The sequence below is a fragment of the Piliocolobus tephrosceles genome, chromosome 11 (assembly GCF_002776525.5).
Source record: "Piliocolobus tephrosceles isolate RC106 chromosome 11, ASM277652v3, whole genome shotgun sequence".
Taxonomy (NCBI): Eukaryota; Metazoa; Chordata; class Mammalia; order Primates; family Cercopithecidae; genus Piliocolobus; species Piliocolobus tephrosceles.
In genome coordinates this window covers 105,243,264-105,264,715 of record NC_045444.1, presented here as the reverse complement: position 1 = coordinate 105,264,715, position 21,452 = coordinate 105,243,264, and the positions used below count along the sequence as shown (strand labels likewise).

General features: G+C 46.0%; 2 protein-coding genes across 5 annotated transcripts in view; both read right to left on the bottom strand.

Moving 5' to 3' along the window:
* LOC111548691 (sterol 26-hydroxylase, mitochondrial) overlaps positions 1-4,991 on the bottom strand; it is a 33,087-nt gene extending 28,096 nt beyond the window's left edge. The window contains exon 1 of the mRNA XM_023221278.2: positions 4,307-4,991. Coding sequence (XP_023077046.2) covers positions 4,307-4,561 — 255 coding nt within the window. The 5' untranslated portion in view covers positions 4,562-4,991. The remainder of the gene's footprint in view (positions 1-4,306) is intronic.
* Positions 4,992-15,209: 10,218 nt separating this feature from the next.
* The window catches only part of TTLL4 (tubulin tyrosine ligase like 4), a 45,006-nt gene continuing 38,763 nt past the window's right edge, over positions 15,210-21,452 (bottom strand). For 3 of the 4 annotated variants that reach the window (XM_023221236.2, XM_023221253.2, XM_023221246.2), the window contains 8 exons: positions 21,078-21,176; positions 20,616-20,750; positions 19,837-19,974; positions 18,160-18,262; positions 17,008-17,218; positions 16,793-16,863; positions 16,308-16,393; positions 15,283-15,841 (listed from right to left, as the gene is read on the bottom strand). In XM_023221236.2, coding sequence (XP_023077004.2) covers positions 15,586-15,841; positions 16,308-16,393; positions 16,793-16,863; positions 17,008-17,218; positions 18,160-18,262; positions 19,837-19,974; positions 20,616-20,750; positions 21,078-21,176 — 1,099 coding nt within the window. In that variant the 3' untranslated portion in view covers positions 15,283-15,585. Of the gene's footprint in view, positions 15,842-16,307; positions 16,394-16,792; positions 16,864-17,007; positions 17,219-18,159; positions 18,263-19,836; positions 19,975-20,615; positions 20,751-21,077; positions 21,177-21,452 lie in introns of all 4 variants that reach the window. The other variant, XM_023221263.2, reaches the window with a different exon arrangement.

The following is a 21,452-nucleotide window of genomic DNA, read 5'->3' as shown; positions in this document are numbered from 1 at the left end:
AAAATGACACATATGTGCTTAGGACATTGGGGGACCTGGGGGAGATTAAATCATTAATCTCCTGGGCACTGGGGGGCACAGGAAGGGTCACAAAGCCAGGCAGTCCATAAGAGCTACATAATAGATATCTTATAATTCTCAGGATCAATATGTTTGAAAGATATTAATTTGATATAAATGTAACATATGTTTACATTTCATTTTTCCAGCGTTCAATATAATTTTTATCAGGAAAGAGAAAGGCACTGGCATTTACGTAGTATGACTTTTACATGTCCTAATTCCTACCTCACTCAAGTGCTACAATGCTTCTCAAAGCTTATTTTTATTACTTTTTTGTGTGTGCTAATGCAGTTTTTGACAACTGAGGGCGCAAGGGACATTGTGGTTGGCTGTTCCTACGTCCATTCCCATCCTCCCCTTTGTGTGGCAGATACCTTGTTTGGGTGGGAGGGACCCCAATCCCAGCTTGAGGGTGAACCTGCACAGAGGTAAGCTAATTAGGGTATGTCTATCTCCCCCTGGCCACTATGATGGGTTCATGGACAGGCAATTAACCCAGGCCAAGCCAGTCAACCAACTCCTGCAAGACAGCTGAACCAAGGGAACCGCAGAAAAACAGAGATGTCATTTTTTAAATTTAGAGATAGGGTCTTGCTATGTTGCTCAGTCTGGTCTCAAACTCCTGAATTCAAGGGATCCTTCTGCCTCAGTCTCCCAAGTAGCTGGGGGACTGTAGGACTGTGCCATCACACCCAGCTGGAGCTGTAGCTTTGATGACTTCTGAATCTCCAGAACAAACAAACCTGAAGGATACTCAACTACTGGAGTTTTCAGTTCTATGAGCCAATAAAGCTGCTTTATAGTTTAAGCCAGTTTGAGTGGCAATCTAACAAATTCTAACTGATACAAAGTGAGTAACTGAAACACATTCTCTAATTTTAAAGGGCTATTAACTGAGTTTTATAAATATACAACACTCCTCTCTCTATTAAAGCACACTAGCCACATATAGTGGGAAGGGCTAATGTATTTCCCATGGGATGGCCCAGGTTCGTGTGCCCCAAGATGTTTGGGATACAAGGACTGAAACCAGGGGGCTCTGCTATATCCCAGCCCTGGACTCTCCTTTAAAAGGCCATACATCCTGACTTTTCCCCTGCTTTCCTCTTCCTCCTTCTAAAGCCATCTAGAATTTCTTTGGTAGTTACTGCTCTAGACATCATCCTAAGCAAGTCTGCCCCTGAGAAATCCTTAGTTCTCACCCTTGAGGCATTTACTGGGCCTCTCCCATTTCTAAAGGTTAAATCAAGCAGAAGAAGTTAACAAGAGTCTGTTTTCTTGGCTTAAAGCAGGGGTGTCCAACCCCTGGGCCACAGAACAGTACTAGTCTGTGACCTGTTAGGAAACAGGCCTCACAGCAGGAGGTAAGCAGCAGGTGAGTGAGCAAAGCTTCATCTGTATTTACAGCCACTCCCCATCATTCATATCACCACCTGAGCGCCGCTTCCTGTCAGATCAGTGCTGGCATTAGATTCTCATAGGAGCACAAACCCTATTGTGAACTACATATGTGAGGGATCTAGGTTGCACACTCCTTATGAGAATCTAATGCCTGATCTGTCACTGTCTCCCATCACCCCTAGATGGGATGGTCTGGTTGCAGGAAAACAAGCTCAGGGCTCCCACTGAGTCCACATTATAGTGAGTTGTATAATTATTTCATTATATATTACAACGTAACAATAATAGAAATAAAGTACACAATAAATGTAATGCACTTGACTCATCCCAAAACCAGCCCTGCCACCCCAGTCCATGGAAAAATTGTCTTCCACAAAACTGGTGCCAAAAAGATTGGGGACCACTGGCTTAAAGGATCTGGGTCCACAAGTGATTTCAAAACCATCTCTCAGTATTTTCTGACCTGCCCCCTGTCAAATTGAAATAATCAAAAGAATCAGAATCCAGTTTTAAACATTTTATTCAAGTGAAAAGTTGAGTATTCTCAGCCATTTGGGAAACACACACTCCAGAAAAATGGGATCAGTGCTCCAAAGTTAAACTTTAAGTCCTTGCTTATATAGGCAGGAAACAAAGTTTCATAGGGTTATAACACTTTCTATACAAGGCTGGTTTATGAGTTACAATTTAATTAGTTATCATTTGTTTTCTTTTCCATGTGTCTCATTTTCATTTCCTTTCCAATTTAAAATAGTATAGTTAACATTTCATCTTAAAGCAATGTGATAGGCATGAAATCTTTGCGTGAGAAAGATAAAAGGAAGTTAATCTACAATGAAGTTCAACAGTGAAGAGGGAAGGCATCTTCCTTGACCCCCTGTAGACATTTACAACATTTTCAAAACCAGAGGTAAAGAAGAAAGTTAATCCATAATCAGAGAAACAGAGGTTACAGCTGCTTAGGTTACAGCAGCCTGCTTATGTGACTTGAGTCCCATAATCACATAATCACATTCCCTTAAGGCTCAAAATATTTTAAAGTTCCAACAGCTTAGACTTTGAATTACTTATTTTCACACCCCCAAGTCTCACAAACATGAGCCCAACAGGGAAGACTGCAGGAGAGACAGCAGCCACCAGGACACTGCAGAGGATGCAGCCCTAGTTGTAGTCCACTTTGCCCTTTGTTGCCCTCAGGGTCATCTTCTCCCTCATCCTCAACCTCCAGTCCAGCTTTCTCTGGAGTGTGGCTCAGATCTGCCTTTCCATCCTGGATCCTGCCATGCCTGAGCCTTCATCACCTTAGACCCTCTGCACCTCTCCTACTACACATACCACAGCCTGGCCAGTGTTCCATGCAGGCCATCTTCACCCCATGCCTGCTCAAGAGCTCACCATGGCCCCTCAGAGGAACCAGGGCCCTTATCTTGATCTTCAAGGCTGTCCTCAAAGGCCTGTTCTGTCCCCAGTCCCCACAGCTCCTCCTCATTTTTGACTCCTTTCCAGCACAGACACATGACCAGTAGGTGGTTGACTACACCAGCCCAGGACCAGCCTGCTCCTATCAGTCCTTGACAACCAAGTGTCCTTGTGAAGGCACCCCGTGAATCGAAGCCCCCTCCCTCTTCCCCAACCTTAGAACAGCTTCTCCTCCCAGAGTTCTCTCTGTGAAGTTAACTTTTTATTACTTTATCTCTTTGTCCTCCATCTTCTTCAGAGGAGCATATAAGCCCCATGAGGGCAGAAGCCTCATCTCACTGAATCCCAGCACTTGGAACCATGCCTGGAACATGGTAGGTGCATTTACATTTGTTGCTAGTCATTAGGAAGACAGATCCCACATGAACCCCTTTGGTTCATTTCCTAAATCCTCTCCAACATTGGTCAGTGTTGGGTTTTCCGGTCTCTGTCAGTGAGCAGTGAGCTCTTCATCCCTGCCTCATTTCTGTATTCTGCTGGATAAAACTTTCTTATTAGACATTGGTTTTCTCCCCCAACACCAATGACCTGAACACAAACTGATTTCTTTTAAATTTAACTAATTAATTAATTAATTTTGTGAGACAGAGTCTCGCTTTGTTGCCCAGGCAGGAGTACAGTGGCACGATCAACCTTCGCCTCCCAGGTTCAAGCAATTCTCCTGCCTCTGCTTCCCTAGTAGCTGGGATTACCAGCCTGTGCCACCATGCCCAGCTAATGTTTGCATTTTTAGTAGAGACAGGGTTTCACCATGTTGACCAGGCTGGTCTCAAACTCCTGACTTCAGGTGATCTGCCCACCTCAGCCTCCCAAGGTGCTGGGATTACAGGTATAAGCCACTGCACCTGGCCTCGGACTGATTTCTTAATAACAAAAAGTACTTTTTCCTTTCTGAGAAGCAGCATTGTGTTTTCCCCTAAGAGGAAATTTACCTTGCAAATAACCAAGAGGCTTCTATAATCCTCCTGAAGTTATTTCCTTTGGAAGAAGTCTGTGGTAGCCAGTATCATGACAGAATTAGTGATTCCATAATATCTGTCAGCTTACACACTTGCCTTTGCCACTGTCTTCCCAAGACAGCTCCCTCCTCAGCCTCTGCTCACTTTAAGTCCAGCGTCCAGATCCCCTCCTTGCTGGTGCCGTCCTGATTTACACCCCTCATCGTCCTGTTTATCTCAGCTCAAAGGGCTCTGTCTGTACTTTGCACATTCTCCCTACAGATTTCCAGTTTATGACCATAGCCTCAGTGGGTCCCCAGCTGAGTTCCTGCAGTCTTCACTTTTTGTCCAATGTCTCCTCACCTCTAGCCTCTCTTTTCCGGTGCCCACCCCCATCCCCAGTACGCGATGCCCCCGCGGGTTACCTGTAACTGGTGCAGCTTCAGGGCATAGCCTTGAACGAACAGCTGAAAGAAGAAGCGCAGCTGCCCTAGACGTGGAATCTCCTCTAAGCTCCGTTGCCGCCGCCGGATACCATGCCCGGCTCCGGGAGCCTCGGTGGCCTTGTCCGAGGGGAGGGCGGTAGGGATCGCGGCCTTGGCTCTGGCCCCGTGGGGGCAGAGGGCACGGCCGGCCCCTCGCAGCGCCCACCTCAGCCTCGCGCAGCCCAGCGCAGCCATGGCTTGTGCTCGCGCGCCTGCACCTTTGGGTCGAGTGCGGAACCCCCGGACCCGCCCAGGTAGCTCAGGGCGGGTTCAAGGCCGGGCGCTGGGGAGGGCCGAGCAAAGGCCAGCCAGACCCCTTCCCGCTCGCTCCCTCGCTCCTCCCAGCGACGCGGGGACTGCAGGAGATACCCACCGCGCCCCGACCAAGGCCTTCGCCACCGACTCCTCACCCCGCGCCCCCGAGGCCTCTCAAATAACTTTTCGCTTGGTCTGAACTCTGGGCGGGAGTGCAGCGAGATTCTTTCGAAACCGGGAAGTCCTACACCGGAACAGGTCCTCGCCCGGCCGCGGGTTCCCCACCCAAGACGACCCTCGCGTCCTGGAGGGAACGGGAACCGGCCGCGACTAAGCTGCCCTCGGCTTCTCCGAATGGCCGTCCGGATTGATCCCGGAGTCAGTGCGGAGCGAGGGGGGCCAGTCATCTGATCCCTGGAGGGGGGCCGCTGAACAAAGAAATCTAAATATTCGTGTTTTGTTGTTTTCAATCCAATTCTTCCCCCACGAACCTCCCTGCCGTGTCTGCCAAGGCAGGATGTTTCAAACTGCAGGTTGAGAGCAGATTTCATAGATAATGGCCAGAATAATTTTTAATAAAATGAAAAGAGTAACATAGTATGGAAAATTTATTGCAAGAAGAAAAAAAAGTATTGCCTTAAGAATCCTATGTTTCATGTATATTCAAAGTATAGTTTTCAAAAAGTTTAAAAACATGACTCTTGCAAGTATAAAATAAATACAGGGTCAAAGATCACATTCAACCCAGGAATGAAGGACCCAGCAGGACGGTACAGCTGGTTCTAACAGCATTTGAAAAATTGGTGATTTACAGGCAGCCAGAGAAGAAAGGGCCTATTAAGTTCAATTAGACTGACAGCTGAGTTGCTAGGTGTGGCTTTCTATTTATTTATTCAAGGGCTCCTAGTTTCTTGAATCTGTGACTGGATGTCTTTGATCAGTCTGGGGAGTTTCTCAGATATTCTATGTTCAAACATTGCTTCTCCCCATTTTTTTCTCCTTTCCTGGGACTTCAAACTGCTATATGTATGTTAGATCTCCCTGTATCCTTCCTCCCTCTTACCCTGTCTTGTGTACTTTTATTCCTTTGTGTCTCTAGTTTGTTAATTCTCTCCCCCAACTTCCCAGACATAGTCTCACTCTGTCACCCAGGCTAGAGTGCAGTGGTGGAATCTCGGCTCACCGCAACCTCTGCCTCCCAGTTCAAGCAATTCTCCTGTCTCAGCCTCCAGAGTAGCTGGAATTACAGGCGCCCGCCACCATGCCCGGCTAATTTTTGTATTTTTAGTAGAGATGGGGTTTTGCCATGTTGGCCAGGCTGGTCTCAAACTCCTGACCTCAGGTGATCTACCTACCTCGGCCTCCCAAAATGCTGGAATTACAGGTGTGGGCCACAGCACCCAGCCTAGACCATATTTTTCATTTGGTTTTTGGACAGGAAGGACAGGAGGCCATGCTTTAAAAACGTGGTGGCACATGCCTGTGATCCCAGCTACTTGGGGAGGCTGAGGCAGGAGAATCGCTTGAACCCGGGAGGCAGAGATTGCAGTGAGTTGAGATTGTGCCACACACTCCAACCTGGACAACAGAGTGAGACTCCATCTCAAAAAAAAAAAGAAAAAAAATATTTATATATATAGTCTAGTTCAAGACTTAGGAGTCATTAACAAGGTCATAATTCCCTTACATCCTATAGTGCCAAATCCTTATACTACACTAACCAAATACCAGAAAACACCAATTAGTTCACAGTGTTAGATCATAAGAATGCTTTCTTTTGTATCCCTTTGCACCTCGACTCTCAGAATTTATTTTCTTTTGAGTAGACTAATCCTGAAACTACTATTACCCAACAGTACACCAGGACAATACTGCCTCATGACTTTAGGGATAGCCCTCGCTTGTTCAAAAATGCCTTGACACAAAAGTTAAGAAAGCCAGAGCTAAAAAGGAGAGCCACATTCCAGCATGTAAATAACATCTTTGTATACAGCCTCACTAAAGAGGACTCAAATAAAAATGCCATTCAAGTCCTAAACTTCCTTAAAAAAAAAAAAAAAAAAAAAAAAAAAAAAATCAGTTCCCTCCACCCAAGACCCAAATTTCTCAACCAAAAGTGAAATACCTGTAGTACATCCTAAACCCAGGAAACTGGACCTTGTCCATCAAACAAAAGTTTACTAAGAAGTAAAACCTCTATAAACAAAAACAAAAACAAAAAACAAACAAACAAAAAACCAAAGAACTGTCCTGGGTATAGCAGGATTTTGCAGAATTGCTAAGCCATTGTATGAGGCCCTAACAGGGCCAAAACATAAGCCACTCAAATGATCAAAAAACAGGAGGCTTTATCTTCTAGCTAAACAAAGGGGTTTATATGGTAATAAACCACACCTGTTGTTCTTATATTAACAACTCAGGATTAATTAGACTGCCAGCTCAACAGATTTACCAACACGCTACCTGGCTACATAATTTCAATAAGCACACTGCTTAAACCATCTGGGACCCCATCAAAAAATACCTACCAAGTGTGACAGTTCCTACCTTTCCTGGAAACTTTAATAACTCCAATTTCTACTAACCTTTGGTCCTTGCTTGTTTAACCTCCTTATAAAGTTTGTGTCTTCTGGATTATAGCAGTTCTATGTCACAATAATGGTCATAGAAAAATTCCAACCAATCCCTGCCTCGGATTCAGATTCTGCTAATAACCCACCCTTGGGATCTTTAAAACAGGCAGCCAGAAATTTCCATGCCCTAACTAGACATGGCCAATGACCCAAATCAACAAAAAGTAAATATAAAACACTGACCTCCTCCCTCATCAACCCTTACAAATAAAGAAGAAAAATCTCTGAGGGCAGTCAAATGAGACAGGAATAATACACGGTGGGCGCAGGGAAATAAACAATTCCAGGCAGCAGCTTCACACGACTAGCAAAAGGAAACTGTTAAAATAGCTGCAGGGGCCTATAAGACCCTGAAAACCAAGATGTGGGCCAAGCTGGCTAAGACTGATGGGAACCAACATAGCACTGGATTTGACTTAGGTTTCGCCTAAGACCTCGTTATACACTCATTAACATACTAAATCACACACCCACCAGTGCTGTGACAGTTCTAGGAACACCCATATTTGGTGTAAAAATGAAGGCCGGGCGTGGTGGCTCACGCCTGTAATCCCAGCACTTTGGAAGGCCGAGACGGGTGGATCACGAGGTCAGGAGATCAAGACCATCCTGGCTAACACGGTGAAACCCCGTCTCTACTAAAAAATACAAAAAACTAGCCGGGCGAGGTGGCGGGCGCCTGTAGTCCCAGCTACTTGGAAGGCTGAGGCAGGAGAATGGCGTGAACCCAGGAGGCGGAGCTTGCAGTGAGCTGAGATCCAGCCACTGCACTCCAGCTTGGGCGACAGAGCGAGACTCCGTCTCAAAAAAAAAAAAAAAAATACACAAAATTAGCCGGGCGTGGTGGCGGGCACCTGTAGTCCCAGCTACTCAGGAGGCTGAGGCAGAACTGCTTGAACCAGGACCAGGAGGCAGAGTTGGCAGTGAGCCAAGATGGCACCACTGCACTCCAGCTTGGGCTACAGAGATAGACTCCATCAAGAAAAAAAAAAAGGACGGCACCACAGTTCCGAGAAATCTTTACCTCTTTCTCAAAAAAAAAAAAAAAAAAAGAAAAGAAAAAAGTTATTTTATCTCCAGGGATTTGAGCCTTTCATCTTCTGGTAAAGGCAAATGGACTTAGTGATGTTTATCTCAGGTGTGATTGTTGAGATACCGCATTTACCAACCTCATGAATCCTGATTTTGAATCAGTTTCTCAACAACAGAGATGTGTCTTAAAATTTATTCTCCTCTGCCAAAGAGCATCCAGATTCGGGATGTCAATCGAACAGTCTTTCCATTTCCAAATATATCATGCATTCCAATGGTTATTATGATTATTCCAGAGAGGTGCACACAAGACTGATAATGCCATTGCCATAACATTTTGTATTTATTTATTTTGAGACAAAGTTTTGCTCTTGTTGCCCAGGCTGGAGAGCAATGGTATGGTCTCGGCTCACTGCAACCTCCGCCTCCCAGGTCCAAGTGATTTTCCTGCCACAGCCTCCCAAGTAGCTGGGATTACAGACACCCACCACCACGCTCAGCTAATTTTTGTATTTTTAGTAGAGACGAGGTTGCACCATGTTGGCCAGGCTGGTCTCAAACTCCTGACCTCAGGTGATCAACCCCCCTCGGCCTCCCAAAGTGCTGGGATTACAGGTGCCAGCCACCATAGCGTTATTAGTAATTGATCCAACCTGGAAACTCCACTCTAGGTATTATAATCCGTGGTGTCCCCACCCCTTCCCCCACAAATTCACACGCTGAAGTGCTGAATTTGTGACATTATTTGGGAATCTTGTGACATTATTTGGGAATAAGGTCACTGTAGAAGTAGTTAGTAAAGATGAAGTCATACTGGAGTAGAGTGGGCTCCTATTCCAATGTGACTAGTGCCCTTATAAAACGGAAAAATTGTACAGAGGGAGAACATGAAGGCAGAGACTGGGCGATGCCTGCACAAGCCAAGGAATGCCGAAGATTGCCACAAACCACCTGAAGCTTGGAAAGAAGCCTGGAGCAGATTCTCTCTCACAGCCCTCAGAAAGAACCAATCCTGTCAACTTGATTTGGGGCTTAAGTGTGCAATTCCATGAGCTCCTACAAATCCATCACCCATGTAACCAACATCCAAATGAAGAATTAGAGCACTTCCATCACCTCCGAAAATTACCTTGTGTCTCTTTTCTTACTATACTATTAATGCCCAGAGGCAACTATTCTGACTTGTTCCCCTAGGTTTCCCGTTCCTAAGCGTCATATAAACTTAATTACACAGTATGTACTCTTTTGTGTCTGGCTTCTTTCACTCAATGCTTTTTTGAGATTCATCCTTCCACGTTGTTACATAAATCAGTTTATTCCTTTTTATTACTGAGTGGTATTCCACACCAGTTTATCTGATCTAATATTGAGAAGCATTTGGGTTATTCTCAATTTTTTGTTATTATGAATGAAGCCTCAATAAACGTTTTTGGTGAACATGATTTCCTTTTTTTCCTTTTTTTTTTTTTTTTTTTTTTAGAGAATACTGGGGAGTGGAATTTCTGAGTCATAGGTAGCTCTCTAAGAAACTGTTAGTGGTCCACAGTGGTTGAACCATTTTACACTCACACCAGCAATGTATAAATGCCCCAGTTGCTGTACATCCTCACTAACACTTGGTCTTAGCTGCCCTTTTAACTATTCCAGTGTTATCTCATTGTGGTTTTAATTAGCACATGCCTCATGAAAGGGCATCTCCTGGTGTTTTCTTTTAAATCAGCTTTATTTACTTACATACAATACTACTCATCCATTTTAAGTGCACAATTTGACAAGTTCCTACAACTATATATAGTCATGTATCCACCACCACAATCAAGATACAGAATTTTCCCACCATGTCCTTTACAGTCTACCCCTCCCTCATCTGTAGTCCCTGGCAAGCACTGTTCTGCTTTCTGTGACTATAGTTGGCATTTTCTAGACCATTATGGAATAACAAAGCATACAGTCTTTTGTTTCTGGTGTCTTCCCGCTTAGTTTTTTGTTTTGTTGTTGTTGTTGTTGTTGTTGTTTTTAGGCGGAGTCTCACTGTCTCCCAGGCTGGAGTGCAGTGACCGGATCTCGGCTCACTGCAAGCTCCGCCTCCCAGGTTTACGCCATTCTCCTGCCTCAGCCTCCCGAGTAGCTGGGACTACAGGTACCCGCCACCTCGCCCGGCTAGTTTTTTGTATTTTTTAGTAGAGACGGGGTTTCACCGTGTTAGCCAGCATAGTCTGGATCTCCTGACCTTGTGATCCGCCCGTCTCGGCCTCCCAAAGTGCTGGGATTACAGGCTTGAGCCACCGCGCCCGGCCCTCCCGCTTAGTTTTACCCATAGTATTGCATGAATCAATTTATTCCTTTTTTATTTCTATTTGTTTTGTAGAAACAGGGTCCCACCGTGTTGACCCAGGCTGGTCTCGGACTCCTGGGCTCAAGTGATTCTCTTGCCTTGGCCTCCCAAAGTGTTGAGATTACAGGCGTGAGCCACCACACCCAACCTCTTTTCCTATTTATTTATTTATTGAGATGGAGTGTTGCTCTTGTTGCCCAGGCTAGAGTGCAATGGGGCGATCTCGGCTCACCGCAACCTCCGCCTCCTGGGTTCAAGCGATTGTCCTGCCTGAGCCTTCTGAGTAGCTGGGATTACAGGCATGTGCCACCATGCCCAGCTAATTTTGTATTTTTAGTAGAGACGGGGTTTCTCCATGTTGATCAGGCTGGTCTCAAACTCCCGACCTCAGGTGATCCACCCGCCTTGGCCTCCCAAAGTGCTGGGATTATAGGTGTGAGCCACCGTGCCCAGCCCTTTTCCTTTTTTATATCTAAGAGTATTCCACTGAACAGAGATATCACAATTTAATTCATTAATTGTTGGACATAAGGTTGTTTCTAAATTTTTGCTTCTATGAATAAGCTGCTACGAACATTTGCCTGCAAAAGTGGAATTGCTAGATATTATGTTAAGGACATGTTTCACTTTATAAGAAACTACCAAGCTGCTTTCCAGTGCATCATTTTGCATTCCCTTCAGCGCCTTCACTATCTCAGTATCATACTGACACTTGGTATTTTCCATCTTCTAAGTCTGAGCCACTTTAGTGTTACGTGGTATCTTGCAGTTTAAACTGCTCTTCTCTGACTGCTGACAGAGACTTTAATCTTTCTAAGCTAATTATCAATACATCCTCAGCTTTAATTATGGATAAAAGCAAAGTATATTTTACCATAGTTTTGTAATATTAGCATGCTGTTTTAATAGTATTGTAACACTATTGTATGTTATCGTACTTTTAATGTTTTGGGTGGTAGTTTTGGTCAGTTTTAGAATCCACCACTTTAAATCTGTTATCATATATTATCAGGCACCTTGTTAGGTGCTTTTCCTCCGTATTTTAGTCCCATAACTATTCTATGAGGTAGGCTTTGGTGTCCCCAGTTTACTAATTGAAACTTAAATATCTTTTCAAAATTTTGTTAGCTTTGACTGTAGCAGTCCCTAGTATTCCATGTGTCTCAGTCTATTATAATTACGACACAGATGGGTTTTAGAAAACCACCACCTGCTATCTTGTGTTTTCACCTGTGAAACATCTGCCAAGAGCAACATATGAGTGCTTGCAACTTTCATTGATCCAAAGCTGGTGAAGGGGTAAGCCAAATGAGCTGGTATAGATCCCCAGATATTAATGAGTGGGCAAACTCTGCTACAGGGGGACTCTAAAAGGCCAAGAAGGGTTGTGAAAGGCTTGGTCAGAATCTTAGGTGGCAAGAAATGGAGCTCTCTTAGTCATCTGTAAACCATCAGTGTTTCCAAGTCTCACAGCAGTTGGGGTATTCGAACAACAGTCACAGGTAAGCCTTAATCTTAGAGGACAAATCAGGGGGAACCCAGGAGGAGATCCCTGTCTGCCTTTGCTGGTCACCTATCTTGGGTAACTCATTCAGCTAAGGAGGAAGTAGAAAGGTCTTTGTGTCCAGATGATCAGTCTCCTTCACTGGCCCTCAGTAGTGTTGGACTACCCCAGAAGCCATTGGGTATGTCCTTTGGCTAGGGTGACAGAGGGGAGAGTCACCCTCAGCCAAACAGCCTGACACCAAGAGAATGTACCTGAAATGACAACTGCCCCTTGGTACAGCTGTTAGGTCCATATATCTGCTCTTTAGATCCAGTTCCAGTCAAGGTCTCTTATTTTCTGTACCCTGCTTCTCCCCTTTCCAGCCGCCTGACACCCACTGCACTTGCTTTCCCTTTCTTATCAAAGCTTCTCTTGAAATAATTTAATAACCTCACTCAGTTAACATACTTCTAATGCTTAATGTGCTTCCCTTCTCAGGGATTCTACACTCTGTGAAGTGTTTAACCAAAGAAACTAATCCCCAGTGGAGTGATAATGTAATAGGAGGCTGAATGGTGATATCTGTGTGCACTGGGGTGAAGGTGAGGGTCAGGAGCTATCTAGACCCTGTTCTGGCATCTTCACTTCTAAAATATCTCAATGGCAGCTCTACCTCCTGGAGGAGAGGGTTTTACATTTCTTGCCTGTCTCTTCCCACCTGGGGCACAGGGCTTGGACAGCAAGTGGAGAAGGTGTGACTGTGCAAGGTGCCCTCTATGTCCTAAGTACTTTTACTACATTTGGTTTAAATCTTCACAACCCTGCAAGGTAGGTATTACATTCATACTACAAATAAATGGAGACTTAAAAGTTAGACGACATCCCCAAGGTCACACAGTAAGTGGCAGAACCGTGATTTAAATCCAAGGTCAGCCTGATTCAAGGTTCCTGATCCTTTCCTGACACAAGGCCATCTCTTCATTAGTATTTCTTCTAAGAAACTGAGTTTCTCATCATTCCTAAGTGGATGCAAAGTAAACAGCAGTGACCGCCCTCCTCCACTTTCCACCCCAAGCCCTTACTCCACGACTCCAGAAATAGCCTGTACTTCATTCCTTGTCTCATGAACACTCGCCTCCCTTCCTCCAAATAGACTAGTTAAGTTATCAACTTAGGAAAACAACTGACATATTCTGACAAATACTTATTCTACTATACTCCCAAATTTAACTTTCCCAAAAAAAGTCTTCTTCCTTCTCAAAAATTCCTGCTTAGCTGAATCCCTCATATTGTGGGCATTCAATGCAAAAGTACATATGCCAAATGCTTAATAAGATTTAATGTTCTCTCAAGAGAGGTAAATGTGATACTAAGTCCCATTCCTTTCCCCTACCCAGCCCACGTCTATCAGATACTCAAATGTGATGAAAATTAAAAAGAATGTACAAACATGTTTTAAACTACCAAGAGCACTGTCTTTCCACTGTTCTTTTTAGGACTTTCATTGCTCGTAAGGACTTAATTTCCTAAGTCCTCCCTTCCCCCACCATGCTTCCCCCAATACCCCCATTCAGCAGAGCTGGTTCCCTCTCCAGTTAGAGGAATGGAAATCGATTGGCTGTCTTGTACAGGGATTCTCAGAGGGCAAGCCAAAGAACTGAAGTTGGTTTTCATGGAGTAAACCAGCTCAACCAGGCCTCCGTGCCTAAGTCCTTGCCGTGAAGGCCCAGCCACAACAACACTGCCAGGCAGGCAGTTCATTTTCTCTTAGGAAGGCAGCAGATTCCCCACGTCATGTCTGCACTAGAATACTGCAGCCAGCGGGGAGAAGAGGTGGGTCACTTCAATTACATCAGAAAAGATCCAATGGGACCATCAAGGACCTCTCCCATTATGTCCCGACTTTAAAGTCCTTATTATTGAGCAGTCAATGATACCTAGGACTTTGTCACCAAACTTTTACAAATGTCAACATGGCCTTAGGACAGGCCAGACATCCACCTACTCTGTGGCCTTGAACCCAGTCAGGCCTCTCAGTGATCTTTCCAGGGCTCCACCTCACCTCGCCACAGAATTCCAGGAGCCATGAAACACAGGAATCTCTCTCTTTCCAAGGCTCAGAGAGAATGAAGGCAGCTACAGTCCAGGGTGAGACCAAGTAGCTGAGCTTTCTGCTTGATGTGCAAAGAGAAAACTTGAGTAGCAGGGGCATGGGGCCAACTGGCTTCTTATATGTGCCACTGCTAGAAAAAACTAAGTAAAGGGACTACAGGGGCTGGGAAGGAGGTAAGCAGCAACAAGGAAGTGCTGGGTTAGGAAGGAGCACGGCTTCAGAGAAAACCTTTCTGATCCGAACTCTTCCGCTTGTGCTGTCTCCAGGCTCCACTTTCTCATCTCCAGATGAGAGAGAAGTAGAACTTCTGGTTCAAGTGCTGAGGTCCTTTGAGATCTCTGTAAATACAGTTCACTCAGTCAACATTTATTGAATAGTCACTGTTTACCGAGTCTAGAGGAGGGAGGTAGAATCAGTTGAGTACAAGAGTTTAGTCTGAGGTTTGATTGGAAGCCCATCCTGCAATAGTGACTGCTCCTGAAACCCACCAGACCCTGCTTGCTGTAGGGCAGAACACTGAGAAACCAAGTTTGTTGCATTGTAGAGGAACTACATCCCCTTCCACCTTCCCCCTGGACTGTGTCCTTTGATACATGGAGACAGGTAAAAGCTACTGGGATTATCTGGGCTCCTTCACCGGGGCCATGGGAAATTCACAAAGTTCATAGATCCTCTCGCACCTCACAGAAAGCCAACAGCTAAAGAAGAGATGTCCACGAGAGAGGCTAAATGAGCAGTGATGGGGGGTCAGAACAGGAAGACCTAGGGCTGCTGGCAGGTGGGGTATTTGGAAGGAGGCAGTGAAGCCCCAAGACTGGGATGACAGGAAATGGGCTCGGCATGTTGTGGCCTCTCCGCCTGTCTACTGAGGAAGTTCAAAGGCTTCTCCTCAGGACAGGGGATGGGAGAGGGGTGAGGAAAGATCTAACGAAGTAAGGACCTCAGAAGACTCCCTCAAATTCAGAACAAAGGACTTCCGGTCCAAATACGTTCTGTATGTTTTCTCCTGAGCTACAACTCAGCAACCTCACCAGGGCCCCAAACAAACCACACACGGCTCACTTAAGGTAGAAACGAAAACCTGCTTTATAAGGCTGCATGGCCACCACTGGCTTCTCTGCTGAGATATGAGGTGCCAGCCAGGCAGACAGGTGACAGAGGGCGACCCTTCCTCACCTTCTCCCCATCACTACCATCCCCCCGGCCCTACAAATACCCATCTCTGTAATGCAACCACTTCAAAAAATACTCTGAGGAGGGACAGGGTGAAAGGGGTAGGGGTTCAGACTGGTCTGAACAGCAGGCTGGTTCCCGTGAGGTAGCTGATGCCCAGCTCCTGGGCAGAGGCTTTTGGAGAGAGGCCAATTATGGGCTCACAGCCAGGAGGGAGTCACTGGTTGACTGGAAAGTGGAAGAAGTAGAAAGTCTTGAAGTCCGCCCAGAGTACTTGATCACAGGTAACGTCTGAGTGGAAAGGCTGGGCTCTTTGCTGGTGTCCTCACTGTCCTTTGAGGAACTGGGTTTCTGGGGATAAGGGGAAAGGCCAGTTTGAGTCTTCTTGGATTTGGGCGTGGTCCCGTCTTCAGAGAGTAGTAGGCTTCCCTCACAGGAGTTGTGTTTTCTGGAGGGAATAGGTGGTGAAAGAAATGGCTGAGACACTGTTTAACTGAGACTTTACCTTAGGATTTGCCTTCAGAGTCTGGAGCAGGCATTCACGACATTATGGTGTTGTAGGCCATAATTACATGGATATGTAATAACCATAAAAAAAATTCTATTTACTTGAAGGCTTGAGATCTGCAGTGCAAGAGTGAATGGAGGTGCAGGTAGAGGGCTAACGACTTCCCACAGCTAGTGGGTATGGCTGACAGTGGTAGCTTCAGGAGGCGCTTCTGTCCTCCAGCTCAGCTTCCCTGGGCATACCAAGAGCTACCAGGAAAAGAATGCTATGGCTGCATGTCCTGACACTCCCATCAACCCCCAGCTGAAGAATGCTGATCTCACTGCCACAGTCTGGGAAGACGGGAAGAAAGAAAACTCTCCAAACTCACACCCAGCAGCCCATCCCTTGCCCAGGCAGCACTCACCCCAGCTTGCTAGTCTCTGATTTGCTGAAGGCATTGAGTATCACGTCATCCTTTGAGACAGTCAGAAGTGTTGTTGGGAGAGACCACTAAGAGCAAAGGAATCAATGAGACCAAAAGGGCTTGGCAGAGGCAAGGCAGGAGTGTTTGGGGTCTTGGGACCCTCCAGCTCTACCTCTAAGTGGATCATGGGGCTCTCCCCTTCCCTACCCCTCAGGTGTAGGCCCAGGTGGGTAAAAGTCTCAGTTCTCTTCTGAATCAGACAAGAAGTTGAGGCCTACAAAGCACTTTTTGATCCTTGAAAGAAAGGTACCCAGGGAATCCTGGAGGCAACTATTCCCTTGAAAGGAAAGAGTAGTGAGACAGAAGCACAGCCTAGCGGAGAAGTGAGAGAGGCCTGTACATACCAATCCAATCCCCGCTGCACTCATAAGGCAGAGGAGGGAGGGGCCTGAGAAGGAGCTGTCCTCCACACTGGCAGCACTCACCACTGGAGCAGAATCAGAGACAACTCCCATGTGGAACCCTTTGTAGCACCAACTCCGGAGCAGATCTACTCCTAGGACAAGATTAGCAGGAGTTGTGGTTTAAGAAAGTAGAATCAACTGGCTAATTCTTCTTTCCAGAGAGGCCTATTTCTTGGTATACTGGGATTTAATCTCTCACTAAACATGGCTTTCTGAGGGCTGGGAGGGCACATCACCTTTAAGCTTGTTGCCATGGTATTTCTGTTCCCATTGGGTGGTGAGAATGTTGAAATATCGTGGCTGCTCAAAAAAGCGGAGATAGCGAGAGGAGATATGAGAAGGAAAAATTCGTTCAAACTGACCACGGCGAGAAAACTCATCTTCCATCTCAACCAGAATCCGAACATCATCTGGTGTCAGAACATCCAGCACAGATGCATAGAAGTCCTGTGGTCCAAGGAACAGGGAGAAAAAGTATGTGACAGAGAGCGTAAACCAGGGGCAGAGACAAGAAGCTGGGGGACAGGGAGCACACCCCTGGGGTCCTACAGCTCCAGGACTCTCATGGAACTACTGAGGGCAGCCTAGTGGGCCAGCTCTGAAAGACATCTGTTCCTAAGTCTACTGAACTTAGCTAGTGGGGAAGACACTCTTATTTGGGGTAGGGGGAGCCACTGGGGCTGAGAGGTTAAGTAGTTTGTTGGGTAAAGTCAAGATGAGGATCCAGCAATTAAGATTTGGCACCAGTCCTGTATCTGCCATGCTTAAATCCAGCTCCCTTATCTGCTCTGAGAAAGTCAGCTTCCTGGGGTCTCTCACTGTGTCTCTCAGAGAAAGAAACCAAAGGGCAAAAGTCTACAGTTTGGACAAGAGGGGGCGAGAAAACATGGTAAAGACAATTAATGCTCTCCCAGAATGACAGACATGCCAAAAAGCCTCTGTGCATCAGAGGATCACAGGCCTGGATTAAGAAACCCTGCTCTAAAGAAAAGCTGGTTGCAGCTGGGAGCAGTGGCTCACACCTGTAATCCCGGCACTTTGGGAGGCTGAGGCAGGTGGATCACTTGAGATCGGGAGGTCGAAACCAGCCTGACCAACATGGAGAATCCCTGTCTCTATTAAAAAATATATAATTAGCTGGGTGTGGTGGTGCATGCCTCTAATCCCAGCTACTCGGGAGGCTGAGGCAGGAGAATCACTTGAACCTGGGAGGCGGAGGTTGCGGTGAGCCGAGATCGCACCATTGCTCTCCAGCCTGGGCAATAAGAGTGAAACTCCGTCTCAAAAAAGAAAAAAAAAAAAGAAAAGCAAAGCTGGTTGCTTTAGGGTCCCAAATGTTTAACCAGGGAAGTTTTCTGCTAGCACTGGGGGGAAGACCAACCTCCTACCTGATCAGGAATTTTCTGGGTCAGATAATAGGCTTTCTTCATCTTCTGTGCAGTGACATGCTCTGGAGCCATTCGACATTTGTCCCCAGGGGAGGTGGGCAAGCTACAGCAGAGGCCAGAAAGAAAGCAAAGGGCAGGGTCAGCAGCTTCGTATATGGAGGAAATATGGAAAAGGTCCAGTCCAGCAGATACCCTTCTCGAGAGAAGACAAAGATGCATGAACAGAGGTTACTTGAGTAGTAGGTTGGACTAAAATACACTCCCCAAAAGTAACCTGAGAGTCATCAAATATTAAGTGAAAGGGTACAAACCACCATCTTTAGGTTGAATTTGAATAATAAAAAATGAGGACCTTGCAATAAGCCTTATTGTGGTATATACTTCAGTTTAGTTTAATTCGGTGAACACTTAACTATATACCCAGCTCTGTCCTACTAGCTGTGTGACCCTGGGCAACTGACTTCACCTCCCTTCACCTCAGTTTCATCACCCACATTACTACAATTACCATAATCACTGTTGAGAGGGATGGTGAGACTCTGTTTCTAAAAAAATAATACTAATGAAAAAAAGATGACTAAAAAGCAACTCTTTCCCCCAAGGAGCTTACGGTATGGCAGGTGGGATATGTCAAATGACAACCACTGGACAGAGCCAAACATGAGTCTACGAGGTACAGCGGGGAAAGCAAGTTTTGTTATCAGGCAAATCAGGATTTGAAATCCAGTCCTACCACTCTCCAGTTGAATGACTTTGATAGGCTACTTAATCCCAAAGAGCTTCAGTTTTCTCCTCTGTAAACTGCAGGTACAAATACTAACCTTACAGGGTTATTGGAAGGATAAATTATAGGGTTTTCCTCACACATCTCAGATACTAAGTAAATATAAACTCCCTCCTCTCAAGACTGGTTCCCAATGCTTTGTGGTATGAAAAAAGAAAAAACAAATGGTCATACTGAGTTGGCTTCATGAAGATGTATAAGCTAGACTTTGATGAACAGTAGAGGTTAACGGCAGGTCTGGCTATGGGCATTTCAGGAGGAAGAAACCCCATAAGCAGAGGAAAGAACACTATGGGCAACAGCAAGAGGCAATAAACATTTCAGAGAAGAGACTGGACCAACTGGTCCTTAAGGATCATTCTGACCTTGAGGTTGTGTGAGAGATCCAGTTTCTCAGGGCACAGGAGCCAGGAGAGGAAGAAGAGAAAGAGATATACCAAGAAAAAGGAAGCTGGGACCCTGATTGCCCAGGTAAGGAGCTAACTTTTTTTTTTTTTTAGAAACAGGGTCTTACTATATTGCCCAGGCTAAAGAGAGTACAGCGGCTATTCACAGGCGTGATCATCATAGTGCACTACAGCTTTGAACTTCTGGCCTTAAAAGATCCCCCTGCTTCAGCCTCCCATGTAGCTGGGACTAGAGACACACACCAGTGTGCATAAGATGTTTAAATCTGATTCCTAGGCCTGTGGTTCCTAAGCAGAGGATCAACATAACTGAACATACTTGAGAGGCACTGATGTGGCATGGTAGCATGTTAGTGGACTGTAGGGGCAAGACTGAGCAGCAAGGGAAACCAGGCAGAAGGGAGCACCCAGAATCCATTCCTTCCCAGGAACTACAGCAGGGCTATTCATGCTGCCAGCGGAGCTGTGAAGAAACAGGGGCCTCACCTGGGGGTGGAGCTGCTGCAGTTGCTAGGGCTGGAAATGACATCCTCTGCATTGGGCAGGACAAAACCTGCCAGATTCAGAAGGTCACGAATCATCTGGCCTTTGATGCTAATATCCAGTGGAGAGTTGGAGTGGAGGCTTCAGAAAAAGGATAAAAAGAGTGATCAAAGCAGCACTTCGAAACAGTCTCTGGTCATATGTGCAACTCAGGGCTAGTCTCATTTACTTCCTGGATTCCCTAGGATGAAAGCTGCTCAAACATTCCCATGCAGGATCACCATCACAAGACTCTCTTCCCCCAAAGACGGTGAATAACCTCACTCAGAGTGGTAAACCTGCCCATGACCTTGATCTGCTAAAGGAAAGCAAGCGGTAAGGATCCACATAAAAAGAACAACTTGCTGGGCGCAGTGGCTCACACCTGTAATCCCAGCACTTTGGGAGGCCGAGGTGGGCGGATGATGAGGTCAGGAGATCGAGACCATCCTGGCTAACACAGTGAAACCCTGTCTCTACTAAAAATACAAAAAATTAGCTGGGTGTGGTGGTGCATGCCTGTAGTCCCAGCTACTCGGGAGGCTGAGGCAGGAGAACTCTCTTGAATCCGGGAGGTGGAGGTTGCAGTAAGCCAAGATCGCACCACTGCACTCCAGCCTGGGTGACAGAGTGACTCCATCTCAAAGAGGGGAAAAAAAAAAAGAACAACTTACTAGAGTGGCAATGGGAGCGTGAGGATAATGGAAGGATTCTATTGTGAGTGTCCTCAGAATACCACCTACCTTGGGGAAATGTTGACTTCCAGGACCCAGGGCTTGAGGTTTTCGTCTAGCATGATGTCAAAACCAAAGAGTTCGTGGCAGCTATAGGGCCGCCGCACATACATCTTGAGCAGGCTGGTTACGTAGGGCTCTGACCTGGTCACGGGGATGAGGAAGTACTCAGTTCAGCTCCTCCCAGAGGGCTCTACCCAGAGCTATCCTGCCAAAAGAGTGGCCCAGAGATAGGCAGGCAGAAGCAACCCAGGAAAGGGAGCTGTCAAGAGATGCCTCTGATCTGAGACCAGCTCCTGGGGATGAAGTTCAGTAGATGAGCAGAACTTAACTCTGGCCACTCCTTCCTATTCTCCATCCTTAAAACCAAACCACAGCAGGGGCAAAGTCCAGAGCACAGCAGTGTGAGGCCTGGGAGAAAGGAGGGGGCTCAGCAGCAGGCCCCACACCCAGATTGGCAATGTGACTCACGAGATGATGGTTTTGACAACAACATCCTTTATCTTCTCCCAGATGGCATCGCTATTGACTCCCTTCTGGCTCAGGTAGTTCCACAAAGCCTTCAGTGCCCTGCAGAGGAGAAACAGGAAGTATCAGGAATTATAATCTAGGAATGAGTGACAAAACAAAGAAAAAGTAAGAAGAGACCTAATGGTATTTTCTTCATATCTCTTCCTTTGACAGTTTAAATTATGAAAGAGACGAACTTGAATGCAGATAGACCAATTCTTTTTTTTTTTTTTTGAGACGGAGTTTTGCCCTTTCACCCAGGCTGGAGTGAAGTGGAGTGATCTCGGCTCACTGCAACCTCTGCCCCCGAGGTTCAAGTGATTCTCCTGCCTCAGC